Source organism: Cyprinus carpio, chromosome A9 (assembly GCF_018340385.1).
Source record: "Cyprinus carpio isolate SPL01 chromosome A9, ASM1834038v1, whole genome shotgun sequence".
NCBI classification, from domain to species: domain Eukaryota; kingdom Metazoa; phylum Chordata; class Actinopteri; order Cypriniformes; family Cyprinidae; genus Cyprinus; species Cyprinus carpio.
Genome location: NC_056580.1, coordinates 28581095 through 28602553, shown reverse-complemented (window position 1 = coordinate 28602553; position 21459 = coordinate 28581095). Strand labels below are relative to the sequence as shown.

At 33.0% G+C, this 21459-nt stretch overlaps 1 protein-coding gene across 1 annotated transcript; it reads left to right on the top strand.

The window, feature by feature from the left end:
- The first annotated feature begins 12955 nt into the window (after nt 1-12955).
- Nucleotides 12956-20820, top strand: ednrbb (endothelin receptor type Bb). The gene is given in 5 exon segments (XM_042764463.1): nt 12956-13735; nt 13812-13937; nt 15276-15479; nt 17671-17811; nt 20522-20820. Coding segments are annotated over 5 exon segments (1023 nt in total). The 5' UTR covers nt 12956-13372; the 3' UTR covers nt 20711-20820.
- The last annotated feature ends 639 nt before the right edge of the window (nt 20821-21459 follow it).

Genomic DNA, 21459 nt, shown 5'->3' with positions numbered 1-21459 from the left:
CACACACTAAGAACGTTTTGCCACCAATCGTTACAAAAACATTATCTCTGAATAATGTTCAAAACATTCTGTTTTTTAAATGTTTTTCTTGGTTATGTGATGTTTAGTTAGAGAAATAAATGAAGCGATTTTTTTTTTTTTTTTGTTATGGTTGTTAGTGAAATTGTTGAAACCACACCCCGATAGCAATCACCAGGTTAAGTGGTCTAAATATATTTATATGTATTTATATTGTATAGGGCTGAAATGATTAGTCAACTTTATCGACAACAAGAAATTGCTGACAGATATTGTTGTTGTCGAGTAGCCGTTTGATCTCATATCGGTCCCTTCAGGATTTTGCAAAAAAAAAAAAAAAAAAAAAAAAAATCTGTGATTTTCGATCAAAATGTCTGATTTTGTGGTGGTAATTTCCAAAAAATTTAGTTTTATATATTTAATTTTTTTTTTACTGATAATTTAGTTTTTTGTGAAACCTTAATTTTTTTTGTTATTTTTTTGCCGGTGAAATGGTGAATATGAGGGTTGCAAAAAAATGCGACATGTTGCTGATTTTGCGTTGGATTCAGCGATTGTGGAATCAGGTAAAACTAGAGGGTCTGTCATATAACCTAATGAAAGAGCCTGCAGTAACACGGTTTGACCAGTGTGGCGCTGTAGCACAAGACTGTAATTCAGCTCTCCCGGATGAAATTCAAGAGAAGACGACGCACACGGGGCTTATAAGAGCAACCGAACCAGATATGTGTTTTGCGCAATTTCCTTCTCAATAACGAAATAAACACAACAAAAATAAGAGCGGTGAGAAAACAGCAGTTAAGAAAGCATCTGATTGTAGCGATGTGGATATTTTTTAACCAGCTTTGAAATTCGGCACTCTGGTCTCATCACATTCATTTATACAATATAGATTGATTTATTTGAATGATGCTTTATTTTTTTTAATTATGTATGTTTTTTTTTGTAATTACAGCTTCAGTTTCAGCACTCTAGTGTGGAGCTAGCTAATGATAGAGACGTTTTATTAGTGACTGCATGAATAAATAAATCATATTACTAAATTGAAGTAATCGTTTGGTTTGCATAGATTGAGGCTCAGTGCATAGTGTTGATTATTATAAACCTATAAGGTGTTTTAAGAAAACTGTTTTGAATAAAATAGTTTATCCAAAAATAAACTAGATGAATCACGTACCTTTATTTTGTCCTTGTAATTGTACAATAGTAATATAACTGTTTGACACTTTCAGAATCTGAAGTGATGACCTTGTTTTATTCATTAGTTAGAATATGTGTAACTCAATATTTGAACTAATTATAAAAGCAGAATTATAGAACAAAGCCTACTATTAATTGCTGAAATAATCGGCGAAAAAAAAGAGACAAAATATTATTGTACACGCCTCTATTACACAAGCTTTTATGTTTGCGATGAGTGCAAATCCAATCCAATATTTATATTTACAATATATTCACATAGAAAACAGTTATTTTAAATAGTAGAAATATTTCACAATATCACACAATAAATCTTTTGACTGGTAGTGTAACTTTGAGGGAATATGATATACAAAGAATGTTTCTCTGGCAATGTTTTGAGAACGTTATTAAACATTAAGGGAATGTTACATTTTAGCACTTAAAATGTAAAACAGTAACTAGTTAACAGTAAAAATGTTTAAAAACTAAAATGTTCCATGAACAATGTATAAATAACGTTTTTTGAGCAAACCTTTAGAGAACATTATTGAAGTCCAGATAACTTTGAAAAAATGTTCTGCTGAAATTACTGGGAAAATGTTTGTTCATAACTTAATTTAATAATTAATATTAATAATCATAATGTTTCTGTGCTAATGTTTAGAGAACGTTATCGAAGACCAGATAACTTTAGACAAACTTTAAACTAGCATTTCTGGAAAAATGTTCATAACTTTGAGAGAAAATGATGAATAAATAATGTTGTTATTTTGAGGATGCTGTGAACAAACGTTCCGTTAACGTTCCTGAAGAATGTTTGTTCAGAGAATCTTGCTCGAACATTCTGAGAATGTTCTCTGTTAGCAGGGAGGGCCTTAAATATCTATTTTATGATCAAAGATGAAACGAGTACATGTGTGCGAACTGAAACTGAATCTTTCTTTGTCTCCTGCCATCCAGAATTAATCTGTGCTGTGACTGTGAAATAGCGCTGGACCTCACACAGCGTTGGGAAAAGAAGCCAGAAAAACTGGAAGATTCTGGAGATAACACGTCTTTATAATCAAAGACAATTCTGTGGCCCATCTTTAGGGCCTGAACACAGACACTGAAAGCCGCTTTGATACGAAATCAAAGTTGTACAGATTAAAATTCTACAGCGGACGTGGGGACTGCGCTGTGCTGGTGGAGTGTGAGTTCAGTCACGCGTTTAACACACATTATCCGCTGGGGGGCGCTGTGTGTGTGTGTGTGTGTGTGTGTGTGTGTGTGTGTGTGTGTGTGAGGCAGATTTCTCAAGGCTAAAAGAGCAGAACTAGATCGATATGAGAGCAAGTAACCGTGCAGGTGAAGGAAACGTTATGTTGCATAACATATATTTATTATTTTTAAAGAAATGTTCCTCTGAGAAATGTGACTTCTGGTATTATTTAGTCACTCTCATGTCATTTAGAGATTTCAGTTCTGGCGTCATTTACTCACTCTCACATAGTTCCAGACCTTTATGCAAACCTGAACATACAATGGAAGTCAATGGGAACTGAAATGGTTTTATCTTTTGTCTCTTCCGCAGAAGAATGAAGTCAGACGTTTAGAACAACATCGGGGTGAATAAATGATGACGACTTTTCATTTTGGCTGCATGCTATCATTATTTATTTCATTTTTTTTTTTTGATGAACACAAAAGATGATTTTTTTTTTTACCTCAAAAAATTATGACCCCATACAACGTCCATATGACTTGTGCATTATATTCCAAAGCTTTAATATCTTTTTAAACATCCATGCATGCTTAGGGTGAGAAAATAACACAATCATCATGTTTGGCTGGAATTATTTCTTGACGTTCCCCTGTATGCATTATCAGACTACTGCATTTTCTCATTTTCTTCCTTCATTCTGATATCTTCAGTTGCATTTTTTGGGAGTTTAGTTCATCTTCTGTCAAATAAATCCTCACTTTTTGAGCTTTTTATACATAAATCTATAAGTTTGATCTGTGTGACTCTTCTGTTTTGTACTGTTGAATTAATGCGCACTGAAGCTGAAGGTTTATTGCACGTTTTTTGCTTGACGTGCGGCGATTTATTCTCATAGATTTTTCTAAATAAATGCACACACGGATTCACAGATTCTCCAAGTGCAATTTGGAGAAGTGAAAGGCATGAAGCTTTACAGCGTGGAAACTGTGGAAAGATTTAGCCCATTAAACACTGATTAAGATCTTTATATATATATAAAAAAAAACAAAAAAAGCTCTTTTTTAATTTTATATCCATTTTTTTAATGGTGCAGCTTTAGGGCTAACGATAAATCTTCATTTTCTGGTGCTTAATCTGGGAATGATTCAATAAGAGCTCAACATCCTTCTGCCCTTAAACCTCAGTCGAAAAGAGAAGCAATCAAAAGAACTTAAAAACTTTCTGAATGCCTTTTATTTTTACCGTTTAACTGCAATAATGCCTTACGGTAGCTGATGCTTATTTATGTAATTATAATTCTGTAAAGCAGAGTGCATTAAACATGCTTGAAGAGCAAAAGGATTGAAAACGTTAAATATTTTGTTAAAAACTGAGTAGTGTCCATCAGGTAATATATATTTAGAGCAGAAGGCAGCATTGTATTGATATTTCTTTGGCATTTATTAGGTAGTACTGTTTAATATTATTGCTCATAATAGTGTTAGAGATGTGCTGAGACACTAAGTATTAAAGACATGAACGATCCAGCAAATCATATGCTCAAAAAAGAAGAAAAAATGTTTCCATGCAATTACAATACAACTGTCTTTGATAGATTGGCGTTCCTCTGTAAGATATTAAATAAAAAATTGTAATGTTTTTTAATGAAGTCTCTTCTGCTCATCAAGACTGCATTTATTTGATAAAAAAAGAAAGAAAAAAAAACAGTAATCTTGCAAAATGTTATTACAATATAACAGCATTTATTCAAAATATAAATATTTTCTAACATAAGTCTTTGCTATCACTTTTTAACAATGTAAAACATCCTCACTGAATAAACGGTTTAATTTCTTTCAAAAAAAGAAAGAATAAAAATGTACTGACCCCAAACTTTTGAAATGTAGTGTATATTGTTAGAAAATATTTCAATTTTAAATAAATGCTCTTCTTTTTAACTTTTTATTTATCAAAGAATCCTGAAAAAAATGTATCACGGGTTCCAAAAAAAAAAAAAAAAAAATTAAGCAGCAAAACAGTTTCCAGCACTGATAATAAATAAGCATATTAGAATGATTTCTGAAGATCATGTGACACTGAAGACTGGAATAAATTACATTTTAATGTATATTAAACAAATAATAATAAATGAAATAATATTTAACACTATTACATTTTTTTCCTGTATTTTTGATCAAATAAATGCAGCTTTGATGAGCAGTAGAAACTCATTTAAAAGACATTAAAAATAGTTCTATTCCAAACTACCAAACTTTTGAACAGAAGTGTGTGTGTGTGTGTGTGTGTGTCATATAATAATATATATATTTTTTATTTTAACTTTAACTTTTAAGTTTTAGTAATTTTGTGTTTGTGACCAAATGTTTATGTAATTTTTTTTATTTCAGTTTTAGTTATTTTAGTGCATCAAATTAAACTTATTTTATTTCAGCTAGTTTTATTTCAACATTTCTTTTTTTAAAGGTTTTTTTTTTTCATTAAATTTTTTTGTATTTTATTTTTGTATTATTTTTTATGGTTTTAGCTTAACTGTGATAGGATTGGAAAGCGATCAAATGCACAATTTTTACCTGCCGGACTATAAAACGGGTAAAAACTAAAATTCCACAGACACACATTAATAGAAGGAACCAGAGCCACATCTACAGACCAGAAGATCGAAGGACGAGAAGAAACCGTGAGTTATGAGCAGACAAACGTTTCTCCAGAAATGCATCCTACTCTAACAGAGTTCAGATTGTGATGGAAGCAGCTGTGTGCTGTTTGTTCTGACACTGGCTCAGCTTCTTCAGGTCTGTGATGTGGGCAGATGTTCATGCATCACCTGGGCTCTGTGTAACAGCTGTTGCTCCTGCATGCGCTCGCACTGAACGAGCCTTTGACACGCCTGAACCTGAGAGCGGCGCTGACATCTCCCACCACAGCCTTACTGGAAATCAGCGTGTTTCTTCATGCATTAGAGAAATAACACTTGAAATCATCTGCTGACAGACCGTAGGAGTTTATTTTCGGGAATACATGGCTTTTTACAACAGATACTCTTTATTCCATGGTACACATAAAAATCCAATATCCATGCTTATCAATACAGACATCACCGCTTTGAAATGTTTTAACTAATCATTTTGTAATGAATGTCATTTTAGTTCTGCTGAGTATGAATTATATGCAGTAAAATACAGCAACGTGCTGTAAAGATTTCCTATTTTTATTATGTGCAAAAAATAAGTGCAAACTAGGAATGCACGATATTTAACTGATGAACTAATTGCAGTGACAATAATAATAGTAATAATATAAATAATAATAATATTATAGCATACTGTGATATGAGTGCATGCTTTCTATTTATTAATTAAAAATAATTAATTGTCTCATTGACCATTTCCACTCTGTATTATAGCTCTTTTCACGTTTTGCTTTTGGATTTATATTTGCACATTATAAAATCACTATTATTACATTTAAAAATCTCTCTTTTTGTGAAAGTTCAGCATTGTTTTGTGCTGAAGTATGAAGTAGAAAGAGTTTTCAAAAAACTCATCTACTTGAATGACACTTAAATTCAAAACGCCAATTTTCGGTGAAAGGTGGCTAGTTTCTATCGTTGTTAACAATCTTCTCAGTTTCTCTCAAAAATAAAATCAAACACCCATTCACAAACTTATCACGACTACGTTTTTGAGCAATAGAGATGCTCAGTAATGAACAGACATTAAAGGGTTACTCCACCCCAAAATGAAAATTTTGTCATTAATCACTTACCTCCATGTCGTTCCAAACCCGTAAAAGCTTTGTTCGTCTTCGGAACACAATTTAAGATATTTTTGATGAAAACCGGGAGGCTTGTGACTGTCCCATAGACTGTCCCATAGACAAATAAATAACAGTGTCAAGGTCCAGAAAAGGTGTTGGAGTCATGGTGGGTTTTGTCTGTCTGATATAATGCGTGCAATCTGGGTTATATGAAGTGATGGGAACAAATTTTGTAAGCGAAGAAAACAAAAATAATGACTTTATTCAGGAATAAAGTCTACTCTGTGTCTCTCCATATCACCGTATGCTGTGTATGCTCTTCTGTGTCATTCGCGCCACAAGGATGTGGCGCAGATGATAAAAAAAAAAAAAAAAAGTTGAATAAAAATGTTTCATTACATTTTTTTTAATAACTGAGCGTTTGATTATTTAAAACGTTTTATTAGAAGATTTTCACAGAATGATTGCGCCCCCTATGCACTGCATTTTTTATTTATTAAATATTCCCATGACTTTTTAAGGTTTAGAGATGGATATATTCCTGTGAAATGTATGCACTGAGGTCAGCAGCACATGAGTCTGTGACGGGCGAGCCGCTTTAGCATGTCTCATGTTTGGGACAAACTGAATTATGCACTTTCCCCGCAGCAGCTCAAAAAAAGATGGTGTGTTATTTCCAGAATTATTATTTATTATTTAACAATCTCAACTGGGTTTGCTTCAGAACTCAGTTTTACTTCTATAGGTGACCCAAAATAGTACCAAAATGAATGCAAAAGTGTAAAAGTGCATGCAAATCTAACAAAATGTCAATCCAACAATCAATGAAAAATCTATTTTACCAAGAATTGTGGATAATGCAAAATTATTAACATGAGAAACTGACTATTCTGGGGCCTAATTTATAAAATTAACATGCAATCGTACTGTAAATTCATAGATTTCTTCTTATACCAAAAGTAAGAAACCAAATGTGATTTATAAAAATAAAATATAAAATAATTTTTTTGTCCCAGGAAGTCTAATTTAATTAATGAGCAGATTGCCGTAACGTAATAATAATAATATAAATAAATATTAACATTACTAATATGAGAAGTTTTCTTGAATGCATGGCCTTTGGCATCAACAACAAAACATCCTTGAAGTGTTTCTTCCTTTTAAAACTCAAAAACTTTCTGCTCTTCCAGCTCTGCATAATTATATGATTAGTTGCATTGTGTTATTTGCATTTCTCGTTGTTTCTCACAGTCATGACCCACGAGTGCATGGGCACTGATGTACAGGACGGATGGGATAAATGCATTAGGATGATAGCATGTTGATTGGCCCCTGGAGGTAAAGATGGCTGGCGTATTTGGCTGTCTGTGCTTGTCCTTCATTACAATGGAGATGAATTCACCAGCTCCCACTAAGCAGATTATGACAGCGACATTTCCAGGAGGGAAGCTAATTATGTTAACGGACGGTCTCGAAGTCGAATACCTTAACACTTCACCGAATCCAATGCACAAACCATTAAAGCCATGCATTCCTGTGCATCAGATCGTAATATGTGACCTTTGATTATAACTCTGTATTTTGAATATTCAGCCTTTGATTATAATTGCATAATTACGATCTTCATCCTCTGAAGGTGACTGCGTGGGTTTTCTGCTCGGTCCGGTCTCAAAGGCCTCATTATTACAGTAGGGAGGATGAAAATGAGCGCCGTTTAGAGCTTCAGGAGCTCTTTTGTTTCATGAAACGGCGGCTCGCACTGGAAGTGAATTACGAAATGTTCCTGAGCTGGCGAAGTTGTGACAAAAGGTGAGAGATTTGGATGAAATCTCATTAGCACGTCTTTTCTCTGAGAGAAAGAGGGAGAATCGTGGAGCGAGTTTGTGCAGATGGTGTCTTAACCGTGGAGATGGGAAAATGTGATTTGTGGGTGAAAGTGAGAGTTTGTAAAATTGCTTACATTTCCACCGTGTGCATTCGTGTGCATTTTTGTAATAAAAAATAAATGTAAGGATTTATCACAGAACTTCTAAACTTCAAATTGCTGCACGTTTAGTGTTTCAGCTCATGTTCACTAGCTGCTCTTTAAATGCACAATTGATTTGAATGTTCCTGTCTGGCAAAATATACAGTATCCAAATCAACCCTTGTGGTCTTATAATGTATTTTTAATTTAATTTAATTTTTTTTTTTTATTGTTTTTTTTTATTTTTTTTTGTTTTTTTTTGTTTTATTTTATTTTATTTTATTTTATCATTTAGCTTAATTTATTTCATATTTCTTTTTTATTATTTTAATTGAAATTTCATTTTATTTATTTATTTTATTTAATTGTAATTTAATTAAAAATATTTTATTTTATTTTTTAATTTATTTTAATTTAATTTTTACTTATATATAAATCAAAATAGTTTTTTTCTAAAAAAAGTAGATTAAAATAAATAATTCTTTATAAACATTGTTATTATTTATTATGAATAAAATGAAAAAAAAGAAAAAAAAACAGCACAACAATGTTATTATTTATAATGAATGAATGAAATAAAATAAATCGCTTGTATTCTTCATTTGTACATCGCTTTGGATAAAAGCAACTGCAAAATGAATAAAACGTAATTAAATAAGTATTTTCATTATGTTCAATCAAAATAATGAACCTCTGAAACAACTTTCCCTTTCAGCTGATGTCATCAGTCCCTTCTCCAATCACGTGACTCCATTCCAATAGGTGACGCCCACTTTTCATGATCCGGTCAGGTCCTCATGGAAGAAAAGCCCTGCTCTACATTGCTGTCATTGATTAGCCCGTTTCACTCAGAAATGTGTCTCGTGAAAGGTATTTCAGGTTGAATTGTGAATCTAATAAATGTCTGTACAGGGCTCTGCACAAAGGGCTCATGAAGGATGGCAAATCCTTACACATGAACGGATTATGACTCTTTAATTGTCTGGAAGTGAGCAGCGGAGTTTGGTTTTTCCAAATGAAACACTGCTTGTTTTCACGTCTCATTCTCCAGTATCTCTTCAGACTCGCTCAAGGAGATGATTTTGTATTGGTGCTGTTTGAATGTGTTTACAGTCCTGTTCTTGATTTACGGTATCAGCGGGTTCAACCTGCTCCTTACACTTCACTCTGCCCTCGAATCAAAGGAACAGTTCACTCAAAAATGAAAAAGAAAATCCTTTATACACCCACATCTCCTTCAAAACCTGGTTTGTTTTCTTTCTTCTGTGAGAAACACAACTCTTTCTTGCATGTAAGACAAAAAAGTAGTTCATATTAATTTATATTTATGTTTTTATTTTTTATAATTTTTTTTTAAAATTCTTTTGTTATTATATTTTCCATTTTTAATTTGATTTTAGTTAAAGTTTAAGTTATTTTGTTGTGTTTTTTTGTCATTTTTATTATGTTATTAGGTTTTTTTTATTTTATTTATTTATTTATTTATTTATCTATAGTTTTTATTCATTTTATTTAAGGCAAGGCAATTTTATTGTTATAGTACATTTCATACACAATGTTAATTCAAACTGCTTTACATAAAAAAAAAAAAGATTTAAAATAATCCAAATAATCACAATAAAAGCAAAGAATACAAAAAGAATATTAAAATTTGTTGTTTTAATAGATCAGGTTAAATTAAATGAAAATGAGATATGTTGCCTTGGCAAATAGCTGTTTTATTATAAATATATATATATATATATATATATATATTATATATATATATATATATATATATATATATATATATTATATTATGCTTCATGTTTTAAATTTTAGATTGTCAATGTTCATTTAAATTTTAGCTTACATTTATTAATTTTGTTTTGCGCTTTTGTCCTTTTTATTATTTTTTTTATATTTCTATTTAAATTTATTTTAGTAATTTTAAATCTTATTTATTTCATTTGCAATATTTAAAATTTTTATTTAAGATTTTTAAGTTTAAGTTAATTTAAAATAAATCTAAACCTAATATTTATATTTCATTTTTATTTCAGCATTATTTCAGTTAACAAAAAATATTTTTTTATAGTTTTAGTTAATAATAACACCAGTATAAATTGCAAATAAATTAAAAAAAAAAAGTATGTAATGTATTGTCAGTGAATTTTTTATGTAAAATTAAGTTTTTTTTTTTTTTTTCGTTTTTTCGTTTTTGTTTTTTTTTTTTTTTTTTTTTTTTTTTTCGTTTGAAGTAAGGAATTTTGATATAGTTTGATCAGCCAAATGTAAATCAGACATTTAAAGCTCAGTTGATTGTCTCAAAAAAAGTGTCCATAAGCAAAGATGGCACCATGTTTAAAAAATTATGCAAAATACAATTTTTAATGCAAGATAAGAAATATTTGTTACAGTAATTTTCCCAATTCAGTTTTCTTTAGTGTGCCAAAAGTCACTGGGTTTGGGCCGAGGACTAAAAACAAGATTAGAAAACTAACAGAAGCTCTAAATGAAGGTCACTGAGAAGAGCATTAAGCTGCAGAATCTAGCAGCAGCAGTCTGAGCCTGAAGTGTGTGTTTGTTTGGGATGATGACTGATGCTGTAGTCAGTTCACCCGCACAGCTGTCCGCCTGCCTGCTGCGCTTCATCTATTCCCGCTCGGTCTGAGCTGGGCTGGTTGCCATGGCGATGACCCTGTCATCACGTCCCTTCACCTGGGTAAACTAGTGAGTCAGGAGCAGCTCTGCTGGGGAGCGAGAGACAAAAGACAGCATATGGAGCCGCTCCTCCGACAACAACAGCAGAAATCACACGGGCGGAGAGAGAGAGAGAGAGAGAGAGAGAGAGAGAGAGATGGATGGATAGAGATATAGACTGAAGTATGTATGTATGTATGTATGTATGTATGTATGGATGGATGAATGGATGGATAGATAAATAGTTGTATAGATAGATTGATATAGAGATGGATGTATGGATGGATGGATGGATAAAGTTGGATAGATTGATATAACGATGGATGGATGGATGGATAAATAGTTGGGTAGATAGATTGATATAGAGATGGATGGATGGATGAATGGATGGATAAATAGTTGGGTAGATAGATTGATATAGCGATGGATGGATGGATGGATGGATGAATGGATGGATAAATAGTTGGGTAGATAGATTGATATAGCGATGGATGGATGGATGAATGGATGGATAAATAGTTGGGTAGATAGATTGATATAGCAATGGATGGATGGATAAGTAGTTGGGTAGATAGATTGATATTGAGATGGATGGATGGATGGATAGATAGATAAATAGTTGGATAGATAGATTGATATAGCGATGGATGGATGGATGGATGGATGGATGGATGGATGGATGGATGGATGGATAGATAGATAAATAGTTGGGTAGATAGATTGATATAGCGATGGATGGATGGATGAATGGATGGATAAATAGTTGGGTAGATAGATTGATATAGCAATGGATGGATGGATAAGTAGTTGGGTAGATAGATTGATATTGAGATGGATGGATGGATAAATAGTTGGGTAGATAGATTGATATAGAAATGATGGATGGATGGATAGATAGATAAATAGTTGGATAGATAGATTGATATAGCGATGGATGGATGGATGGATGGATGGATGGATGGATGGATGGATGAATGGATGGATAAATAGTTGGGTAGATAGATTGATATAGAGATGGATGGATGGATAAATAGTTGGGTAGATAGATTGATATAGAGATGATGGATGGATGGATAGATAAATAGTTGGATAGATAGATTGATATAGAGATGGATGGATGGATAGATAAATAGTTGGGTAGATAGACTGATATAGAGATGATGGATGGATGGATAGATAGATATATAGTTGGATAGATAGACTGATATAGCGATGGATGGATGGATGGATGGATGGATGGATGGATGGATGGATGGATGGATAAATAGTTGGGTAGATAGATTGATATAGAGATGATGGATGGATGGATGGATGGATGGATGGATAGATGGATAGATGGATAACTAATAGTTGGATAGATAGATTGATATATGCGATGGATGGATGAGATTGATATAAGATGGATAAATAGTTGGGTAGATAGATTGATATAGAGATGATGGATGGATGGATGGATAGATGGATAGATAGATAGATAAATAGTTGGATAGATATTGATATAGAGATGGATGGATGGATGGATAAATAGTTGTACAGTTAGATGGATAGACATTGATGTAGAGATGGATGGATAGATAAATAGTTGGATAGATAGATTGATATAGCGATGGATGGATGGATGGATGGATGGATGGATAAATAGTTGGGTAGATAGATTGATATAGAGATGATGGATGGATGGATGGATGGATGGATGGATAGATGGATAGATAAATAGTTGGATAGATATTGATATAGAGATGGATGGATGGATGGATAAATAGTTGTATAGTTAGATGGATAGACATTGATGTAGAGATGGATGGATAGATAAATAGTTGGATAGATAGATGGATGATAGATAGATTGATGTATATACAGTATGTATGGATGGATAGGTAGTTGGTTATGGATAGATAGATTGATGTGGATATAGATGGATGGATGTATAAATGCATAGATAGATGGATAGACAGATTGATTTAAAGATGAATGGATAGATAAACTGATGTAGATATAGATAGATAGATAGATAAATAGACAGATAGACAGATAGATAGATAGATAGATAGATAGATAGATAGATAGATAGATAGAAACTTTTTTTCTTTTTTTCCTGTGAGAAGAAATTATACAGTTTAGATGGTTTGAATAGATTGTTTGAGTACAGTATACTGTATTCATCTCATTCATGTGTCTGGCAGTGAGTGGATTCTGGCGGAGCTCCAGTGAACATCTGGAAGGAGATCGATGCGTCAGGAGAAATGAGTAACAATGATGTATGTGTGAATGTGCTGCATGCATACGCCGCCACGGACTCTAGATTACAGTGGAAACTCAGTGTCGTGACCCGCAGGCGTCTGAATGACACACTGAATCTGAGATCCTGCCAAGACGCGTGATTTATGTGCTGCAGTACCTGCTTGTAAAAGAGCCGTGACTGAACGCTAGTGTATATATACACACCTTACTCACACCTACAACACACACAGAGCTGCAGGTAAGACACTATCAGTGGATCTGTATAATATCTCATGCAAAACTTTTGAAATGACACTCTTTCTGTTTTTTCTCAGTCTTTTCACATGGAGGGGCCCGTCATTGTCCTGCTATTGCTGTGTTTTAATAGTTCACTCGGGTTCATTAGTGCTCAGACAACAGACAAACCTCCTGATGATGCAAAGACTATCTCATGGAAACCACTGAACGCCACCGCAAACAAAACCCCGATGTGTTCCGGACCAGCACGGATCAAAGACGCCTTCAAGTACATCAACAGCATTGTGTCATGTTTCGTATTCCTGTTCGGGATGGTTGGAAACCTGACTCTCCTGAGAATAATCAAAGAACACAAATGCTTGAGAAATGGACCCTATATTCTCATCGGCAGTCTGGCTTTAGGCGACATTTTGCACGTCTTGATTGGCATACCCATCAATGTTTATAAGGTAACTTTGCTGAATTGTTTTGTGCATTGAAAACACTCAAAGTAGGATGATATAAATCATTTGTTGTGTTCTGCAGCTCCTGGCGGTGGACTGGCCGTTTGGTGTCCTGCTCTGTAAACTGGTGCCGTTCATTCAGAAAACCTCCGTTGGGATAACGGTATTGAGCCTGTGCGCTCTGAGCATAGACAGGTAAGAGTGTTTAGTTCAGATATCTTTACTTTATACAGCCATGTTTTGAACATTGGTGGGACAAAAAAATGTGATAGATTTTTTGAGTTGGGGGGGGGGGGGGGGGGGGGGTGCTGTCACAAATGTAACAGTCCTTTTATTTAAATGAATCAAACACAATTTAAAAGGAACAAAGAAAAAGAAAGATGGTCTAGATAATTATGAAATTGTATAACTAAATGGCTCTGTTAAAGTTTCTTGTCTCTCACATTCAAATATAGGCTATTTTCTATTTGCGACTTTTTATATCACAATTCTGTTTTTTTTTCCTCGCAATTGCAAGTTTACATCTTATTACAGTTTTAACTTTTATTCTCAGAATTGAAAAAAAAAAAAAAAAAAATCTGAATTGTGAGATATAAGCTTAGAATTGCATGAAAAAAGAAATAATTGTAAGATAAAAAGACACAATTACCTTTGTGTGTGTGTGTGTAATTTTTTCCAATACATTTTTTATATATATAAAGTTTTTATTATGTGGCAGAAATGTATGGAAGCCCATTTATACAACAGAAAAACAAATAAATAAATGTATTCACAAGTTTTGTCACAATTGACCTTTTTTTTTTTGCAATTAAAAAAAAAAAGTCATAATTGTGGGATAAACCAACAAATTTTGATTGTCTCACAATTCTTGAGTTTATATCTCACATTTTTTCTTTTTTTCCAATCTGAAATCTAAATTTACATCTCACAATTATGTTTTTATGCCACAAAATAAAAAATAAAAAACTAAAAAGGTAATTGCAAGTTTACAGCTCAGACTTTTGTTCTCAGAATTGCATGTTTATATCTCACAATTTTACGTTTATACCTCGCAATTCTGAGAATCTCAAAAAAATCTCAGAATTGCAAGAAAAAAGTCTGAATCGTGAGATAAAATGTTGCAATTACTGTAATTAATTAATTAATTAATAACCCCCCCCCCCCCCCCCCCCCCATGGCAGAAGCAAGATTCCATAATTTTCAATTCGAAACTTCGAAATTTGAGCAAAAAACTACTGGATACTACTTACATTTCTGTCATAAAATATTAATTGTTTAGCTACTTAGATCCTGTCGCACACTTTCACCTTTAAAACTGAAGTGTCACGATCGAATTCGTGCTAGTCTTCTGTGAATTAATTTGAGTAGTCATCTCAAATATTTTGACATGAGCTCTGTTAGGCCGCTGAAGTAGACCAGCTTATTAAATTATGAAAACATTTTGTAATCCTAACAACATAGAGAGCAGTGCATAATGGAGTGCAGCAGAGCTGCATCAATGGGATCAAATATTGTAACTAAAGGAGAAATGTTTGTTGTTCTGAAGTACCGAGTCATTGCATCCAGGAGTCGTATCAAAGGTCTTGGTTTTCCCAAATGGACTGCTATCAAACTCTCTTTAATATGGACAATTTCAACATTGCTGGCTGTTCCGGAGGCCGTCGCGTTTGATTTGATTACGATGGATTACAGAGGCGAGCATCTGCGGATATGCCTCCTTCATCCTGTACAATCCACTCCATTCATGCAGGTAAACTGAAAAACACTGCAACAAAAGACTACAAAAATATACAGAGCCCCTGAGGGAACATAGGGATGGGAGGAAAAATGCTTCACTAAACAAAGCAAATTAGCGCAATCCCATAAAAGCAGCGATGGGAGTGTAAAGTTCTGCAGATGATTTACTGACAATGCACAAATTAAAGAACATAAATGCATCCAGATAATTTCTATAATGACCAACGCAATCAAAGAGCAGCACAAGTTACCGTATAGGTTCCAAAAGTTTCCGTTGGGAAATTTTTTTTTTTTTGTATAAAGTTTTGCTTTTGAAAACTTTAATTCACTTGTAAAACTTTTGTGTTCTCTCGTTAAAGTATTGTGTTCCCAAGAAACTTTGTGTTTAAATATAAAACTTGTGTTCTCTCGCTAAAGTATTACGCTCCCGAGAAACTCTGCGGTTATTTGTAAACTTTTTTGTTCTTCCACAAAAGTAGTACGTTCCCCTGAGAAACTTTGCGTTCTCACAAAACTTTACATTTGCTTGCAAAACTTTTTAGTTTGTAAAACTTTTGTTTTCTCGCTAAAGTATTACATTCCCCAGAGAAACTTTACGTTCTCTCACAAAACACTTGCAATCTCGCAAAACTATAGCGCTCCTCCCATAAACTTTATTCGCTCACAAAACTTTGCATTCGCTCTTAAATCTTTAGAGTGCTCTTGCTAAAGTATTATGTTCCTTTGGAAACTTTGCATTTACTTGTAAAACCTTTGTGTTCTCTTGCAAAAGTTTTACATTCCCCTGAGAAACTTGGCATTCGCTCACAAAACTTTGCATTTGTTCATGAAACTTTGCATTCGCTCGTAAAACTTTTGTGTTTTTGTGTGTGATGTATTTTGTTTATTAGAAACTTTGCGTTTACTTGTAAAAACTTTTGCATTCTCGCACTAAATTATTATATTCCCCTGAGAAACTTTACATTCTCTTGCAAAACTATACCATTCCTTCAATGTTCACTCACAAAACTTTGCATTTGCTTGCAGAACTTTTTTATTGTAAAATGTTTTTCCCTCGCTAAATTATTAAGAGAAACTTTGTTCTCTCTCACAAACACTTGCAGTATCTCGCAAAACTATAGTGTTTTTTCTTCAAAAAACTTGTGTCGCCTCACAAAGCTTGGCATTTGTTTAACGAAACTTTGCATTCACTCGTAAAACTTGTGTGTTGCTCTCTCCAAAGTATTACTTTTCCTGAAAAACTTTTTTGTTTACTTGTAAACATTTTGCATTCTCTCAAACTAAAGCATAAGGTTCCCCAAGCAAATTTACATTCTCTCTCACAAAACACTTGCATTGTCTCTCAAATCTATAACATTTACTTGTAAAACCTTTGTGTTCTCTTGCAAAAGTTTTACATTCGCCCTGAGAAAACTTCAAAAAAAATGTTCACTTACAAACTTTGTCATTTTGCTTGTAAAATTTTGTTGCAATATTAGTTCACAATATTTTGCGTTTGCTTGTAAAACTTTTGCATTCTCTCGATAAAGATATTATGGTTTCGCCAAGAAACTTTGCATTCTCTTATGTTCAAAAGTATAACTGTCTCTGTGAAAACTTTTGTGTTCACCTTGGAAAACTAGGAGGAAAAAGGTGGAAAAGCAACATTTTTCAGGGGAAACACAACAGCGTTAAAATGGATTTTTTTCCTCCAATCTAAGTTTTTATTTCACCATCACCATATCCCTTTAGTTGCTCTGTAATAGAATGTTATAGGAATATTTCACCCAAAAAGATAACTTTATATACCCATCAGGAAATTTCTAGAAAGATTTTCAACACAGCTCTTTTCTGTAGAACAGTTTTTGGGAAAGATTCTCTATTTTGTGTGTTCCTCAAAAAATGGATTTGAAGTGCAGAATAAACAACTATTGCCATTTTTTGGGTTCACTATTCTTTTCAGGCTGTCATCAGAGATACTAGCATGCTTAAAATCATCAATACAAATAATCAAGCTCTGCATATTGCATGTCGTTGAAAGTAATAATTCCCTATGATGTCTGTCAGGAACTTTTGATATAGACGGCAGTGGCTGCAAAGAGAGTCTGATTTCCTCATCAAACAGCTCGTGGTTTGAGCTCAGATCTGTTCGAGAGTCTAATGATGACATACTTCCTTTGAAATAATGTCAAGTTCATCAGGAACTCTCTTTTTTCTCGTTCTAGTTTTATAAAATGGCCAAAGACTGGTGGCTCTTTGGGTTTTATTTCATCGTGCCGCTGGCGTGCATCGCTGTCTTTTACTCGCTGATGACTTGGAGGATCTTAAGCGGAAGCGTTAAGAAGTTGGACAAACACATAAAGCAGGTAAATCTGGACCTGGGATTTGGAAAGCTGTTCCAGTTCATCTGAATATCAGAGTCTCCAAAATCACATAATAGCTCATTGCATACAAACAAACTGGACTCAAAGGATTTATAAGATACTGATATTCACTGACTATATATACACTGCTGATCTGGTCACTGAGTTATATCGCATAGTAGGGTAGTAGTTATAACAGTCATCTAAGTATATACAGAAGTATTTATTAATATTTTATTAAATATTTTAGTTTTTTTGGTTTTGATTTTATATTTTATTTTATTTTAAGTTTTTTAGTAATTTGTTTTGTGCTTTTCTCATTTTTATTAGTTTTTTTTATTTTTTTTAGTTTTCTTTTTTATTTTTTTATTTTTTTTTACTTTTATTTATTCATTTTTTTTATTTATTTTTTTTGTTAATTTTTTTTTTTTTATTTAATTTTAGTTCTTCAATTTATTATTTTTCAACATAAATAAATTTTATTGTAATATAGGTATATTATGTATGTGTATATATATAGATATATATATTATATCATATAGTTTAAATAATAATAAAAAAAACAGCGGTAATCAAATCACCATACAAACATCCAAACATGTTATTTATTTAGATTTCTAAATAGTTTTTAGTTTTTTAGTTTTACGAAACAACAACTGGGTATAACATGCCGCAAATCAATAAATAAATAAAGAATAAAAATACATAAATAAATAAAATTTTAAATTTTTTTAGTTTAACCATGACAGGTGGTATAATCACCAAAAAGAGGATCAAATATTTTATACTATCTGGTGAGTTTAAATTTTAAACACTGGTATAATTCCGCAAAAAAACAAAAAAAGATCTAATTATTTATATAATTTGATTTTATTTATTTTTGATCTTAATACAGTTTTACAAAACAGTTTTTGACACACCACTGATACTGTGAGAAGACAGAATATCTTTGTGTTGATGAATCCTCTCTCCTGACCGACATGAGACGTGCAGTGGCCTGTACGGTTTTCTGGTCCTGGTTTCTTGGTTTGCAATGCTGCTGGTTTTCTCTCCTCCCCTAAGCAGTAATCCCTCAGCTTTTCACCATCCCATGATGCCAGCACGTCCCAACAGATTGCAACTTCACTTGAGGTCAGAACTCGTTCTTAAGATTATAATACCATGTTACTTCTTACATAAACACATAATGAGCTCTTCGCCAAAAAACTATGTGAACTGCCTTTTATCGTGAGTCGTTATTTTCACAATCTCGTATATATTTTTATGCTTTTAGGCACGTTTGCGTGGTTCTGGGACCACATTCTTCCCATCTACCTGGCGTCTGTGACCTCAATGCACTAAGATAACCCAAGTGCTCTGTATGTGGTCAGGCATAAACGCTTCCAAAAACTACTTTGCAAAGTTCAACGTCTTTTGCCATCGGTCCTTGTTTGTTCTCAAGTAATTTTTTATGAAATATAGCTAACATTGATGATTACTAAATACTAAGATATGACTTTTATGAATCTACTATTGTGACAGTGGTGGCTTTGCAAACGATGTTGGAATCGTGAAAACCACGTTAAAAATAACTGTTAATTAACCTGAATTGACTTAAAGATTGGTGTTCTCACTCTTTTAGTTAAAGCACATATTCCGAAGGATTTAAGCACGGGCAGAACTTTCTTCCTCGCTTTATTTTTAGCTAACGCTAATTACGCAGTCCGATGACAGGTTTCAAGCCAGTCGATACTCAAGGTTTATTGCTGTCCTTCCCTTTGGGGGAAAGGTGTTGTATTATGTTAAATATGTTTTATTTTATATTATTTTAAAAAAATAATTACATTTTTATTTATTTATATATATGTGTTCATTTGTATGTGGAACAAAATAAAATACATTTATAAATATATTTTAATTTGATGTGGTGTGTGTGTGTGTGTGTGTGTGTGTTGTGTATATAAACTATGATAATGGTAGCTTCTTATGTATCTTTCAGTTTAGTACTTTTTGTTAGGTTAATATATATTAAAGTATATATATATATATCTTATTATGAATATATATATATATATAGTATATAGATTATATAATAGTTATAAAAGATTATCTTACTTAACTAAATGACTTTCAGTGATGGTAACTTTGACAGGATCTTCCTCAGCGCTGGTTATTGGTGTGTTGCTCTGTCAATAAGATTACATTGGGAAAGCCTGTTAGTTTGTGCAGATAAATAAACTGTATTCTTCTTCAATGAAAGCACATGATAAAAAAAAAAAAAAAAAAAGAATTAATTTGCATTTTTATTGCCATCAGCTGTAAACGCGGCACTGGAAGTGATTAAACAAGGATTACATCTTTAGATTTGTGGAGGCAGATTTTCACACACATTGTTTATAGATGAATTATGAATAAGTATTTTGTATCGCGGGAAATTGGATGTGACAGCAGGTGAACTGCAGAGTCTTTTTATTTTATTCTCCCTGACAGAGAAAAGTTTGAGTTTGACTTTACATAAAAGTGACCTTGTGCACAACATTTACATAAATCATGTATGATGCCTCATGTTAATCTGCTCAGGTGCCTCATTTGCATAATGTTTAGCGAGAGCTGCGTTTCATGTTATTCTGAAGGTGATTGGCTGCATTGGTTTCTCTGTTCGTTTCTATTATGGCTCATGTTTATAGTGGTTTGAAAGTCCTGGTTTATACCTGCTCTGTGCTTCCTCTGACAGGCCACTCTCTCTGCCGGTTGTTGCCGTTCATCCAAACCTGTCCTCACTCAGGAAGAGAACCAAAGTTTCATGAGGTCAAAGGTCACGGAGCCACCGTCTGACAACAGCAACTCTGTCAAACAAGAGTCAGCATCTGGTGACACTGAGAGAGCAACCTTTCTTCAGAAATTCGCTTGTCTTAGAACGTGAAATCAGCTTCTGATGTTGTATATTTACTGTTACTGTTTTGTTTTTGTAAATACAATATGAATGAAAAGCATTTAACACTGTTGCATTTTATATAAGTCTGCATACACAGATAACTCACTTTCCAAGGGTAATAAAACCTAAAGCCATAAAAAAAGTTGTTACTTGAAATAAAATACAGTACATTTAAACATTTAAAATTTTTATTTTTAACTTGTGCCCTAAAACAAACTTCAAGAAAAAAATAAAAATAAGAAAACTCATAATACATTATATCTATTATAATATATATATATGAGACTAATAAAGATATGACAATTAAAAAATGAAAAAAAAACCACTAACAAAATTACTAATAACCTTAATTGTAGTGAGATAAACAAAAAAAAAAATATATAATTTATTGTTTTTCTTTTAAATCCTTCTGCCCCCAAACTGTTTTTATGTCGCAACTGTTTGTGACCTGAGACTCATTTTAGTCAGTATAAGCATGTCTGCTGATGTATTATGAAGAACAGGTCATCAAGACAATCCGTTACTCACTTAGCGCACCTTACCTTCGCTCTTCAGCGAACAACTCTGTTTTATTTTGTGTCTGGAGACACTGCCATCAGAACATTAAGGTGAGTGAGCCTGACATATAATCCATCTCTCACGCACTCCCCGCAATGTTTGTTGAATCAGCCCAGCCATTTACACAAAGCTGTTTTTTCTTTTCCGCGCACAATATATACTCGTCGACACAGGTGCAT